Source organism: Nilaparvata lugens, unplaced genomic scaffold (assembly GCF_014356525.2).
Source record: "Nilaparvata lugens isolate BPH unplaced genomic scaffold, ASM1435652v1 scaffold5999, whole genome shotgun sequence".
In the NCBI taxonomy this organism is placed as follows: domain Eukaryota; kingdom Metazoa; phylum Arthropoda; class Insecta; order Hemiptera; family Delphacidae; genus Nilaparvata; species Nilaparvata lugens.
Genome location: NW_024091768.1, coordinates 3,504 through 18,350, shown reverse-complemented (window position 1 = coordinate 18,350; position 14,847 = coordinate 3,504). Strand labels below are relative to the sequence as shown.

Sequence of the window (14,847 nt, the reverse complement as noted above, 5' to 3'; positions counted from 1 at the left end):
AAATTTTGCACAATTTGGCAACATAAGTCACAACTTATGTTATACACACTATATTGATATTTGAAGAATTGATTCACAATTATTGTGGATGGAACATCCAGTCAACTTATTTTGCAATGCAAATCTATCGAATAATTAGTTTTTTTAATAGGAACAATATTGGAGAGATATTACACAGACAACACACCAATAGAGAAGAAACTCAGACATTCTAAACTGATGTGTGACAACGCATATTATGTTGATTCATTTTTCCACACTGAGAGAACTTTTTCTACATACTGTTCACTGGAATGGTCCCTCATTGGTGTGAGTGCGCATATGACGAGTTAAATTACTAGAATGGGAAAATCTTCCTGTACAGACTGTACACAGGAATGGCTTCTCTTTCGTGTGGGTACGCATATGAACAGTTAAATGACCAGACTCAGAGAACCTTTTGTTGCAGACTGTACACTGAAAAGGCTTCTCTTTGGTGTGAATACGCATGTGAACTGTCAAATTACTAGAAACAGAGAACCTTTTGGTGCAGACTGTACACTGGAATGGCTTCTCTTTGGTGTGGGTACGCATATGAACAGTTAAATCACCAGACACAGAGAACCTTTTGGTGCAGACTGTACACTGAAATGGCTTCTCTTTGGTGTGAATATGCATATGCTTAGTCAACACACCAGACTCAGAGAACCTTTTGGTGCAGACTGTACACTGAAATGGCTTCTCTTTGGTGTGAGTACGCATATGCTTAGTCAAGGCACCAGACTCAGAGAACCTTTTGGTGCAGACTGTACACTGGAATGGCTTCTCTTTGGTGTGGGTACGCATATGAACTGTCAAACTACTAGAAACAGAGAACCTTTTGGTGCAGACTGTACACTGGAATGACTTCTCTTTGGAGTGAGTACGCATGTGAATAGTTAGATGACCAGACTGAGAGAACGTTTTTGTACAGACTGTACAATGATAAGGCTTCTCTTTGGTATGAGTACGGATGTGAACAGTCAAATTAGAATTCTGAGAGAAGCTCTTTGCACAGAATTTACATTGATGAAGCTTTTTAGAAGTAGTCTTGCATGAAACACTCCCCTCTCCTACCATTTCTTCATTTTTTCCTTCTTCCTCCTCTTCTGCAGACGAATCACTCCCACTATCAGCTGATGATGGTTCCTAAAATCACAAGGTTCAAATATCAATCAAAGAACTTCAATCAATCAGCAAATGATGTAATTCACACATGACAAATCACAAAAATGCACATTCACAATATACAGAGTGTTTAATTTAGAACAGAACCCGTTGCTCATTAGCCTGGACTAAATGTATTTATTTGGAAAATGCATGATTTTTGTGAAACTAAATGTATTTATTTGGAAAATGCATGATTTTTGTGAAACTGTTAGATACTGATTCTAATTTTTATATGACTGGAGCTAGAGTAGGGATGGCTATTCATTCGTTGTGCATAGCGGTTGAACTAGTGAAGGTCAAGTATTTACTTTTGAACTCAGGAATTCGCTACAGGACTTTTTATGTAGGGACCATTTCAACAGGATTGTGGCCACCACATCCCCTGATCTGTCATGTTTTGACTTTTTCCTGTGGAGCTGCTTAAAGAAATTTTGTTTACCGGAGCAATCCTCATACCCCACAGGAATTGATTATAGACACCACTAGTGATGTAAAACTCCCGGGAATATAAGATCGAGGAGATATTCCCAGGGAATTTAAGGGACATATCCCCAAAAATCATAAATTCCCGGGAATTTATGGGAACTTAAGGAAATTTATGATTTCTTTCATAAAAAATGACCGAAAGTCGTTTTTTGTTACACAAGGTCTCAATCACCTGTTATACAACAGATTTATGTAAGAAATATGAGGATGAATAACTTTTAAATTGCAGTAAGTTCAAATAAAACAGTAATTTGAAGTTCATAGACTGAACGGAGAAATGAGCACTTGATAAATCATTCAATTGCACCACTATTATTATGCTACTTTCATTTATTACAAGTTGAATAAGATTTTTTTCTTACAAATAAATGCCTGCAAATCAGGTAAACAAAGTCAACAAAGTATTTAGTGTAATTTAACTTCTATTGCATGATTCTATCCACTTCCTCCGCACAGAAATAATTGAACACCTAAATAAAGATTAGAGTAGAATATAAATCCAAAAATTAGAAATCATAAAATACAGCAAAAAAGGCTAAACTAAAACAAGGAGCGTAATCGAGTTTAATTCAATATTAAAAAGAAAATAATTCTCACAACCAATAAGCTCACAACCTTTCAAGAGTCATTGAGGCCATTGAGGCTCACTTAACTTGTAATAAGATACTAGTCCAGGCAACGAATGCTCAAAAAGATATAGATGGAAAAGTTTGGAACCCAATTTTTGACCTCGCAGTCTTTTTAAGGATAGTGAGGGGGTAAGCATATAAAAATTCCTCACTCCTACAACACTCAACACTAAAGCTGCTATAAAAATTGATGGAAAGCATAAAATGATGAAATAATACATTAAATTGAAGAGAATTGAATGCTCCACAAATCACTGTATTTTAAATACTCGTATAGACCAGTAAATGGAAGATTATAGAGGGAAAATTTTGGAACACAATTTTTGACCCCGTAGCTCTTCTTTCAAGGATAGTAAGGGAGTAATCATATTAAAAGTCCTCACTCCTATCCCATGTGTAAAAATGTTTTTCCATGCATTGCTGTTGAGTAATAAGCCCTGAAAGTGCAAAAAGTTGGAAGAATAACTGTCTTTTCAAAGATTTTACACTTTTAAAAGTGAATATCTCAAAAACTAAAGAAGTTATCACAAAACTCTACTGTAAAAAACTTGTAGGAAATTTATCTAGCTTCATTTTTACTTCGTTAGCCATGTCGCTGAAATGCATTTTCTCCCAGTTACATGCGTGTCAGCCAGAAATGAAAAAATGCAACTTTTAAACTACCCTCATCCCTTAAGCTCAAGGAGTAGGGATGAGGACTTTTGATATGTTCACCTTCCAACTAGTTCAAACAAAGCTGCGAAGTCAAATATTGTGTTCCAAACATTCCCTCCAAATTTCCCTGACAATTGATCTATTGTTGTTAAACTGAAGATTCCACACTCAACACTATAACGGCTGCAACATTCGTTGGGAGATGCGTAAAATAATGAGACCATAGATGAACTTGAAGAGAATATGATGCTCTATGAGCCCATGATTAGCACGGATTTTTTCAATGAATCGTTAAAAAGTTATAAGGCCAAAAAGATGAAAAAATCGGAGCTGGAAGGGTTTTTCTGCAAAATGTGATACCTTAGAGAGCTCATACCTAGAAAACTATGAGAGATATGGAAAAATGTTGGAATTGAAACTTGTAGGATAATTTGTGAGCTTTAATATTATGATTGTGTTCGACAAAAATTCCCAAAATGTGCATATTGTTCGAGATATTTGCAAAAAACAAAATATCGCGCTTTCAAAACACCCCCACCACCTTAGCACAGGGGATAGGAGTGAGGACTTTCGATATGTTTACCCCCTTACTACCCTTGGACTGGACTATACGAGTATTTAAAAGACAGTGAGTGAGCAAAAACAGGTTCAAAAAATGATGATTAATCGATTATATCAATGTAAAATGTGGCTGAGCTTGATCAATATCAAATAGAATGATAATTTATTGATTATATTGATGTAAAATATGAGTGGGATTGATCAATTTCAATCATTTTTAGATCAATTTTATAAATTCCCTTAAATTCCCAAAATTTCCTGGCATCGGAAATATTCCCGGAAATATTGCCAAATCATAAGTTCCTTCCCACTGGGAATATTCCCGATCCACATCACTAGACACCACTAATGCTATCATGAGACAGAGAAAAGCTAACAAGAGTTGCCAGGAACATGGTGAAACGTAATAGTTAGTAAGTGCATTGAAATGGATGGACAACATTTTCAACAGCTGCTGTAATTTCGCAATTCAAGTGTTCGTGGATCGATTGTTATTTAAACAATGGACAAACAGTTGGGTTCTGTTCCAAATTGAAAACCCTGTTGTTCTAAAATAAAATGATGGGACTTAAATTTGCTGTGGAAGATCATTGGAAATGATCAAAACATTCAAATTTATTATAAATAATATTACATTCCTATTTCATAATATACAAGTGACAAGTTATTCATCATTATGAGAACAAAAAGATATGAGTACAATAAATTATCTTCAACATTCGAATCACACCCTACACAATCGTCAAACATTCAGAACATCAAACTAAACCCAAACTACAGATTTGTAGGATGCAATTCCCCTATATGTGTGATAAAATCTGGTAAATACCGTTCCACAGGACTTTCTCTCATGCTGTTCAATGAATATATTAAATAAAGGAATATTAAATAAGTCTACAAACTTATATGGAGACATAATTCAAGGCATTAGTACAGTAATTTACTAAGCTATTTAGTAGTATGGATCATGTTTTAGGGTATTAGTTTGAGAACATGTAGGCAAGTTTAATCCTTTAGGAATGGTAAATGTTGCAAGGCACAATATTCAGATATTTTTCTCCCAATTAGTATTAGTTTCTGTTCATCTATATATTTTATCAAGTATTTTATTATATTAGCATTCAATAAGTGCAGTATTTCCTCTAAAGAACCATTTCCTGTACATACATCTACATAATTATTGCTCTTAATGAGTTTTTTTGCAGGTAAATTGAATCATTCATTCTTCACAATATAATTAAATTAAGAAGAAAAATTAAAACTAATGTTGAATTCAATAATTGTGATTATTTTAATTTATTAGCATTAATCGAACATCACAATAATTTTATATATACACCAGTCAACACAATAAAGTATAATAATTAAGAAAATTGGACACAAATATACATTCATATTATACTACAATACATTATTTTTCATTGACTTCAAAAGCCCTTGAATATAATTTTTCTCCATAAAAGGGATTATTTACAAGGAGTATTTCTAACACATTTCTGAACCTTCTTTATTATTTCTCGATTTGTTAATAAATTTTGATAATTGAGATCAAGTATTTTGTTAATTCATTATATTCTTCTACATTGTTGAAGAACGATCTGGAAAATCTGCAGAGCTAGAAAAGGATAGCGCTATCTGCTTTGTCAACTGATGGACAAGGATAGCAACACCAATGTTAATAGAATACTGTCAGTACAACGTGGAACTTACTATAGATCGATGTCACCTAAAGGTGGGTTTTTGTATGTGCATAAATGCCGTCGTCGACCACAACAGGGTCTCATATTGGGTGCATTTCAATAACCTAGTAATTTGAGTCCAATTATGTTTTAATGGGGGAGGTTGAATTTATATTTTCAAACGTCAACATGTTGATATTATTCGAAATCAATACTTTCCTTACCTATGGTAATGGTGCAAGGAAAGTAAGAGTGTTCATTCACAATATAGTTCTAACATTGAATAATGGGACGACTCTGGTAGTCGATGAAATATCATTGGAAGTCGAAAATTTTCGCATATTCCTGAGCTGTTGCCAAAATGGTTCTCATTGAAAATTGTATTGAGAGTTCTGGGGGTAATTCAGCACAATGATTTCACTTAACTGAATATTACATCTATAATATTGTTGTGATATAATTTTTGTAATTGTATTATACATTAAAAGTTTACATAATGTATATAATTCTCACATGTATATTGCAATGAGATTTTGTGCCAAATTCAACTAAGGATGATTGATAATAAATATAGAGTTGCCAATACCTATAGTGAAGTCCTCGTTATGATAGCAGTATTTGATTAGCATTGATCTTGCTATCCTTGTCTATCATTCGACAAAGCAGATAGCACTATCCTCTTCTAGCATTGTTGTTGTTTTTCATTGATTGACTGGAGAATCGAACTATGAGAGATTATATGGAATAAATTGATTCTAAAACATAGTTTATGAATTATCTGTTCAATGATTTATTCCAAAATTTTGTGATTCAATGTTCAGTACCCACTTTCGATAACTCATTCTTCATGGTCGATTTTAGGTTTCCAAAATAACCCAGCCAGTCTGACTGAGCCAGATAACAGGAATCCATCAATTCCTCCCAATATAAGGGAACATTAAAATATATCATAGGTCTATATCTAAAATTATTTGGAAAAACACTTACATAATCATCATCAACATCATCATAATCGTCATCAGAGCGCTGCTTTTGGTGAAGGGTTCTGGCAATTCTATCCAGCACTCCAATGCGATACAGTTTGACATAGGCAGTGGGTAGAGTTATCTCTGAAACATTAGCGAAACGTTCATACTACTTGACACTGCAAATTATTAGAGAGAGAGCACATTTCACATAAAAAGTGTACAAAATTATATTGATGAGAGATGATAGCATCGGAGGATAGACTGTTTGGTATAGACTGTGTCCCAAATTTCACTGTTATTTCAAGCCGATTATTGTCGATTACTGTCTTGAACGAGTGAGAGTGTATATGAACGGCACATTATGAGAGACTCTAACAGCATCACATAGCGTCAAGAAAAAGAACTACTGGGACTATCGGCTTGAATATAGTTTATTTTGTGGAAATAATAAAATTTAGGACTGTTTTGTGAAGTGAACAACTACAAGACTTGACCTATTTCGAACTATGTGTAACCTTATCTAAATTTGGGAGAGGAGTAGCACAAGGCTACCTTATTTTTTCTCTCCCTATCATTTTGATGATGTACTTGTTGTATCAATTAATAAAAAATAAACAATGGAATTTGGAACATAAACGTCCTATACCTTGGGATATCTTCTTATGCAATCTTTTTTCTTATGATTAAATTGAGACATTTAGATCTTAACTGACATCACTACGTTACTAAGACTGAGCAAATGTTTCCAGCAAATAGAGATCCTTTTCTTTTCATTTTATAAGAAGTAAGTCCCTTTTTAAAATTGTTTACTCACACCATGTTCATGGCATGTCGGTATCAAGTCTTGATAATGGCATCATATAACCGAAACATGTTGTGAGTGAACTATTTTAAAAAGGGTATGTGGATTTATATTTTTATTTATATCTTATTGAATTTTATAGTGAGGTCCACCTTATAATTGCAGAAAGAAAAGATAGGAGAACAGAGTTGCCAAAATTCTTTACCTTCTATAGAGGATAGCTGATACCGGTTTAGCCTATCTGATGTAATATCAACGGTTATTTCTTGTTATAGATAATAATCAATAATATTATATTCGTCAAGAAATTAATTTTTTAATGTTTTGATAATGAATTTTCAATTCTATCAAAAACTTTAGTTCGAAGCCTATAGTGAGGTGCACGTTATACTGTAATGGCAGTGGAGACAGATAGGAGAACAACGTTGCCGATCCTCTGTCTTGTCAATGCCTTCTTTAGACGGTAGCAGATACAGGTTTATTGATGTAATATTAACTGTTCATTCTCGTTTAAAATAATCAATTCTATTTTATTAAGCAAGAAATTATATTTTTCAATAATTTCAAAATGAATTTTCATAATTAGGATGAAATATTTTGTCAATTGATTATTAATTCTGCATTGTTAAAAGACGATCTGGCAACAGAGAAAAGCGAGAAAGAGATAGCGCTATCCGCTTTGTTGAATGATAGACAAGGATAGCAATACCATTGCTAATCAAACACTGTCATTATAACGTGGACCTCACTATAGACTGTATACCATGCATGTTCTACCTTTAGAGGCCAGCTTCAGGTCTTGGGACATGCATGATACACATGTCGTCATAGATTGCTGTGTCATCTCAGCGAAAGGCTTCAGGAAAAGTTTTACTTTCCTTGCCCTATTACCATGGGTAAGGAAAGTATTGCTTTCCAAAAAAAATTAAGGTACCCTAATTTCAAGTTTTCTATACGTTTCAAGGTTCCCTGAGTCCAAAAACATGATTTTTGGGTGTTGGTCTGTGTGTGTGTGTGTGTGTGTGTGTGTGTGTGTGTATGTCTGTGAACACGATAACTCCATTCCTAATTAACCGATTGACTTGAAATTTTAAACTTAAGGTCCTTATACCATAAGGATCCGACTACAATAAATTCAATAAAATTCAATTCAAGATGGCGGAAAAAATGGCGAATAATTACTAAAAAACCATGTTTTTCACGTTTTTCTCGAAAACGGCTCTAACGATTTTCTTCAAATTTATACCATGGATAGCTATTTATAAGTCCTATCAACTGACATGAGTCTCATTTCTGGAAAAATTCCAGGAGCTCCGTAATATTCTTGAGAATAATGTCGGATAATGACTAAAAAACCAGGTTTTTCACGGTTTTCTCAAAAACGGCTTCAATGATTTTCTTCAAATTTATACCATAGCTATTCATAAGCCCTATCAACTGACATGAGTCTCATTTTTGGGAAAATTGCAGGAGCTCCGTAATATTCTTGAGAAAAATGGCAGATAATTACTAAAAAACCATGTTTTTCACGTTTTTCTCGAAAACGGCTCTAACGATTTTCTTCAAATTTATACCATAGCTATTCATAAGCCCTATCAACTGACATGAGTCTCATTTTTGGGAAAATTGCAGGAGCTCCGTAATATTCTTGAGAAAAATGGCAGATAATTACTAAAAAACCATGTTTTTCACGATTTTCTCAAAAATGACGACCGATTTTTTTCAAATTCATACCCTGTTTAGTTAGCTCTATCAACTGGCATGAGTCTTTTTCCTGGGAAACTAATGGGGGGTCCACCCCATCCTTGAGAAATGAACTTTGTAACCTCCTTCTCGTGCATGAGGTAGGTAGGTAGAGCAGTTTATAAAAATAACACAGTCATAGTCGAGATATTTCATCTGTAGAGCAGCTGTTTTGACGACTTTTGAAAAAATCATCGAATTTCACAATTTACACAAAGGAAAAAGTACTCTGAAAACAATTATATATACACATATAAAGTAGTCTGATCGTAGTTGCAAATATTTTGCCGCCAATCGTCATTATGTTATTCCCCTAAATTATTCTCGTCTAAGAATGAGACTTGCAGTTCGATGAGCAAGGTAAGTTGTGTGAGTGTACCACACCAGATTTTTTTGTAAAGTATCGAACTTGGATGTCAAATTCTCAGTACATTATAGATTACAAATCCATGTTTAAGAAATGGAGGAAATTCACATTTCAGTGCGTTCTATGGAAGACAATGTAATAAGATTAGAAAAAACTCTCCTTGTTCTTCAGTTTTACATGTTTTAATGCAAACATAATTTTCAAAATTATTATTAATAGAAAGTGAAAAGACGTAAGCTATCGAAAAGTGTTTGCAGCTTTTCTTTGGAGCATACTGAATTCTTATCTATTGAAGTGAACTGGATACTATCCATCACTAATTTGCAAGATTTTGAAAAATAGAGGAAAATTTTGCATTGATGTTTTTATTGGTTAATACTGTCTTATGGTGATGATGATTCAAAAGATCTTATTGATTATACAATCAATGAATTTTGACAAATACCGTTGAGGAATCTTTAATTTTTGTACAGCCCCGACAGTTGAAGACTGCGACCGTAGAGGACTGAAAATCTGTCCTCAAATGTCGCAGTCCTCGACGGTTGCAGGCCTCGACTGTCGCGTCCCTGAATAAATACTTGGATGCATATGATGTTACCTTTACTGCTTCGAGAAGTTTCAGCTCGCCAAGCCTGTCTTCTGTATCAATGATGTATTTGATGTCTGATACCTCTACTGGCCCTTCATCAGAGACCTTTGATGGCTCAGGATCCACCTTCAAAAACGGGAAGAAACCGGTTTAATAGAGCACAAGAATCAATAAAGTGCTTGGATGTTTATTTTGTACTCATATTGAATCCTATAGAGGTCCACCTAATAATGGCAGAAAGAAAAGATAGGAAAACAGCATTGCCAATTCTTTACCTTCTATAGAGTGTAGCTAATACTGGTTTATCCTATCTGATGTAATATCAACTGTTCTTTCTTGTTAAAAATAATGATCAATAATATTCTATTCGCCAAGAAAATGAATTAATAATGAATTTTCAATTGTATGTATCAAAATAGTATATTTCGCACCTAGGGCCGAAAATGAGATATTTCCGGCTCGAAATCGGTTTTTAAGTCCGAGGCCGTAGGCCGAGGACTAGAAAAGATTGAGAGCCGGAAATGCATTTTTGCCCATGGTGCGAACGCTATTTTTCGCCACACCAAAAAAAAACTTCCCAATATATAAGAAATTAAAAAATAAATAAAATTCAAACAGCCTATTTTGATAGTTTGAATCTTGGTTATGACAACTTTTACTGTCAATTAATTTCAATATTACTAATTAATAATTTACAATAGTGACCATATTTTTATACTATTAATATTAGGCGCGAGCATTGCGCCCGATGCAATATATCATGGATAGATGGATGAATAGAATTTTCATTACTATTTTGAAATAATGTGATTAAAAAATTAATATAATTGCATATTTCACAGTTTTGTTTCAAAATATATCTAAAAAATTGATTGAAATTTAAATTACGGTAACTAATATAAAAAATAGGTAATAAAAGTCGAAATTCATCGACAAAAAAAAAGTCATTGACCGAGATTCGAACCTAGATCATGTTTGTTATTCACTGAGCTTTGAGTTCTGATGTATTACGCCTTTACGCTCTCGGCCATTGCGTATTGTTCAACATAGTGGCCTGACTGATAACACTTAGCATACACGTAGGCCTAATACTGTACACTGTAAACTGGACTTCTAAAAAAGTTTACTTCACTCCTAAAAAGCGTACAACATACTTTGGCTCATGACTTATATTATTAAAATTAATATCATTATCTTTCTCACAATAAAATTTTCACTCTGAATTACCTAAGTCAGGTAACGTATGTAGGCTACTATAATATAGTGTATAGCAGCAAATTTGAAGCCAGTTTGCCGGCATTTTCACAACAAAATATTGCTCTGAAAATAGTTAAATCATAGAGAAAACATTCGAAGATTCAATCTTGAGTGGGCCTAATGTTTTCTCTATATGGTTTAATATTGAAGAAAAATTATCTAAAAGTTTTAATAATGAATTACGAAAAAATTACTAGGAATTTTTTCAGTCAAGGCTGAGTTTCACCAGTAGGCTTACCTTAAACTTCAGATCTCTGCTGTATTTTCTTATTATTATTGTTGATTGTATTGCATTAAGAAGTGGAATTCGATAATAAAAAAGAAACAATTATTACTCTACCTCACTTTTAAATATTGATACAATTATTGTACTTTGATTTCAAATTCGATTCTTCACTTTTAAATACCGTACTTGCGATATGTACCTTTCTGACAATGGACAATGCAGCCAACATTATATTGTTGAGGCTATGGAGATATCATCGTATTCTATTGTTTGATATCAAAAACACAATAATAAATAATATTAAATTATGAAACAGTAATTTATAAAATATATTATAGACATAATACCGCGATTCACGATACATAATTATATAGATTATTACAGTCGTTATGAGATTATCTCTCTATGATTTTTGTGAGATCGGACACGATCAGCTGTTATTCAAGGTCATTTTACAGCCCTAGGGCCGTAAAGTTTTACCGGCCTGGTCGGAAAACAATCACTTTCGGCCTCCATATGACGCACGTAAACCAGCTCATTACATCCAAGTGTGGCGAAAAAATTATGATGGAAGCCTTTTCCTGTGATGACACAACAATGTATGTAGACATGCAGATAGCGCTATCCTCTTCTAGCTCCGCAACGATTCCAGATCGTTCTTTAACAATGTAGAAGATATAGAAGGTAATAATTAACAACATATTTAGGCTAATAGAAATAAATAAAAATTCAAGTACCCATTTTTTTAATTTAAAAAAAAAACAAATTTGGAAATTTTTATTGGTTAATACTGTCTTATGGTGATGATGATACAAAATATCTTATTGATTATACAATCAATGAATTTTTACAAATACCGTTGAGGAATCTTTAATTTTTGTACAGCCCCGACAGTTGAAGACTGCGACCGTAGAGGACTGAAAATCAGTCCTCAAATGTCGCAGTCCTCGACGGTTGCAGGCCTCGACTGCCGCGTCCCCGAATAAATACTTGCATGCATAAATAATGATGTTACCTGTTCTGCTTTGAGAAGTTTCAGCTCGCCAAGCCTGTCTTCTGTATCAATGATGTATTTGATGTCTGATACCTCTACTGGCCCTTCATCAGAGACCTTTGATGGCTCAGGATCCACCTTCAAAAACGGGAAGAAACCAGTTTAATAGAGCACAAGAATCAATGAAGTGCTTGGATGTTTATTTTGTACCTTTATTGAATTTTATAGTGAGGTCCACCTTTTAATGGCAGAAAGAAAAGATAGGAGAACAATGTTGTCAATTCTTTGCCCTCTATAGAGGATAGCTGAAACCGGTACAGTCTATCTGATGTAATATCAACTGTTCTTTCTTGTTATAAATAATGATCAATAATATTCTATTCGCCAAGAAAATGAATTAATAATGGATATTCAATTTTATCCAAAAATTATGCTCGAAGCCTTTTCCTGTGATGACACAACAATGTATGTAGACATGCTAATAGCGCTATCCTCTTCTAGCTCTGCAACGATACCAGATCGTTCTTTAACAATGTAGAAGATACCGTATAGTAATAATTAACAACATATTTAGGCTAATAGAAAGAAATAAAAATTTAAGTACCCATTTTTTTTTTAAATTTTATGGTACGGTAAATAAAAACAAATTTGAAAAGGGTATACTTACATTTTTATAGCCTAACCTAACCTCTTCAAGAGTAACCCTAATGAAAAAAGATATCTAGGCTAATCTCAGATATGAAAATTCATTATTCAAATATTAGAAAAAAATATGTTCATGGCAATAAGAAACCGAATTATTCATTAATGACTATAAAAATTATTTATTATTTCAAACAAGAATGAACAGGTAATATTGCCTTATTACCATACATCAGATATACTAGTATCACCTATCCTTTATAGAAGGCAGTGGCAAAGCAGAGGATTGGCAACGCTGCTCTCCTATCTTTCTCCACTCTCCACTGCCATTAAGGTAGCCATAATAACGTGGACCTCCCAATCATATTCATAGTTGAGAATGTTATTGTAACTATAAATGTATAAATAGCCTAAACGTATAAATAAATGAAATAAGTTATACTTTTCAACTTTAGCCACATATTCAAATTTCAATTAAAGATTTCATATCGTTTTGGCTCAACCCAACATGAAATATTGGAATAATAATTTAATTGATCTTTTACAGTCTGTTTGAGGGTTGAGTGTAAGAGAGGGCCGGCTGCGCCCTAACACCGCCCTCCTGGGTAAAAAATAAAGGCAGCAATTCTATTCTGTCTGGTATCTCGAGTACCTAGTCAAGTTGGCTATTCTCCTATTAGCCTATATAGCCTATATTCGTATTATTTGATGCTTTAAAAATAATATGTTACTAGCCTATAGCCTATAACAAAACAACAAAAGGGACTTACATAAATAATAAAATATACAGTGATACTTACAATAGATTCCATGATTTTAACGTTATTATAACTAACTGGAGACTAAATCAAAATATAAATTAATCCTTTGTTCGCTGGTTTGGCTTTTGGGGTTGTTCTCTATATTTATCTACTTCTCTCCTTCACTGTTGTGTTGTCTTTGTCTGTTCTAGGGAAGGGTCAAGGGACGTTTCGATACTTACTGGTATCGATATTTTGCCTCCGATACCGGTGGTATCGGTATCGGTGTCGGAAGATTCGATACTTTACTTTTATCGATTCACAAGTTGGAGTATCAAAACAGCAGTATCGAAAGCGTGAGAATTACTATAGAAAATAAACTTTTCTATGGATAATATTTCAAAAGAGTATAAAGAACTCTAAAACCTCAGGTAATTAGGGAATTACTTGAGTAAATCAAATAATCAGAGTTATCAGAATATTGTACTTTACACTATAAACACTCGTAGTTCTGTGAACAGTAGACCTCGTGCAGTAAAAAACCACAGCCTCCTCTAATACTGTCCATTGTCAGAGTGAATTATGTCATGTCCTGACGTGTATAATAATGTAATCATCAATTGAGCAACATTCCACTAGAATTTTTGAGACAAGATTATTTGAATGTATTGTAGAGGTCATAGGATATATAGGGGGTGGGTGTCAAGGTATGGGTTTAGTCAATTGTTCTATTTGGATAGGGAAGAAATGGTGAGCGGTTCAGACCAACGGTATTTGAAATAGCATATCAAGTCATAGGCCTGTCCTTTGATACTTACTTGATACTTGATGTCTGGGTCGTTGACTGGGGGTGCCAGATAGACCGCGTCATAGTCGTGTACCCAGCCGGGTAAAAAGTGTCTCTTCCTCCAGTTCATTGAGCGAGTACAAGGGCCGCTCAAGAAGTTGGGTTTTCAGGGCTTTCTCGAATCTCCTGAACATCGGAAGTTTGTTGAAGATCTTCAATGCTGCTATCTGGAAGCTCCTTTGATTGCTTGTCAATCGAGTTCGTGGAATTTCCAGGTTCCCTGCTGACCGTGTATTGTAGTTGTGGACCTCATTTCTCCTTTTCATTTGTTCATTATTCTTCCTCACATGCATCAATGCAACGAAAATATATTGGCTGTAAACAGTCATTATTTGAAGCTTTCTGAACAGCGGCCTGCAATGTTCCAAATAATTGGAGAACGTCATTATTCTCAGAGCTCTTTTTTGAATCAGTAGCACATCCTTGCAATATGGAGTGTGTCCCCACATTAGGAGGCCATATGTGACATGTGTAT

At 34.0% G+C, this 14,847-nt stretch overlaps 1 protein-coding gene across 1 annotated transcript; it reads right to left on the bottom strand.

Annotated features, from left to right (window-relative positions):
• Positions 1-152: 152 nt before the first annotated feature.
• On the bottom strand, positions 153-14,442 carry LOC120356160 (gastrula zinc finger protein XlCGF57.1-like). Its single transcript, XM_039445023.1, has 5 exons — positions 14,344-14,442; positions 12,165-12,281; positions 9,618-9,792; positions 6,185-6,306; positions 153-1,167 (listed from the first exon to the last, which is right to left on the bottom strand). The coding sequence occupies exons 1-5, from the start codon at positions 14,440-14,442 to the stop codon at positions 286-288; spliced, it is 1,395 nt and encodes a 464-aa protein (XP_039300957.1). The 3' UTR covers positions 153-285.
• Between the last annotated feature and the right edge of the window lie 405 nt (positions 14,443-14,847).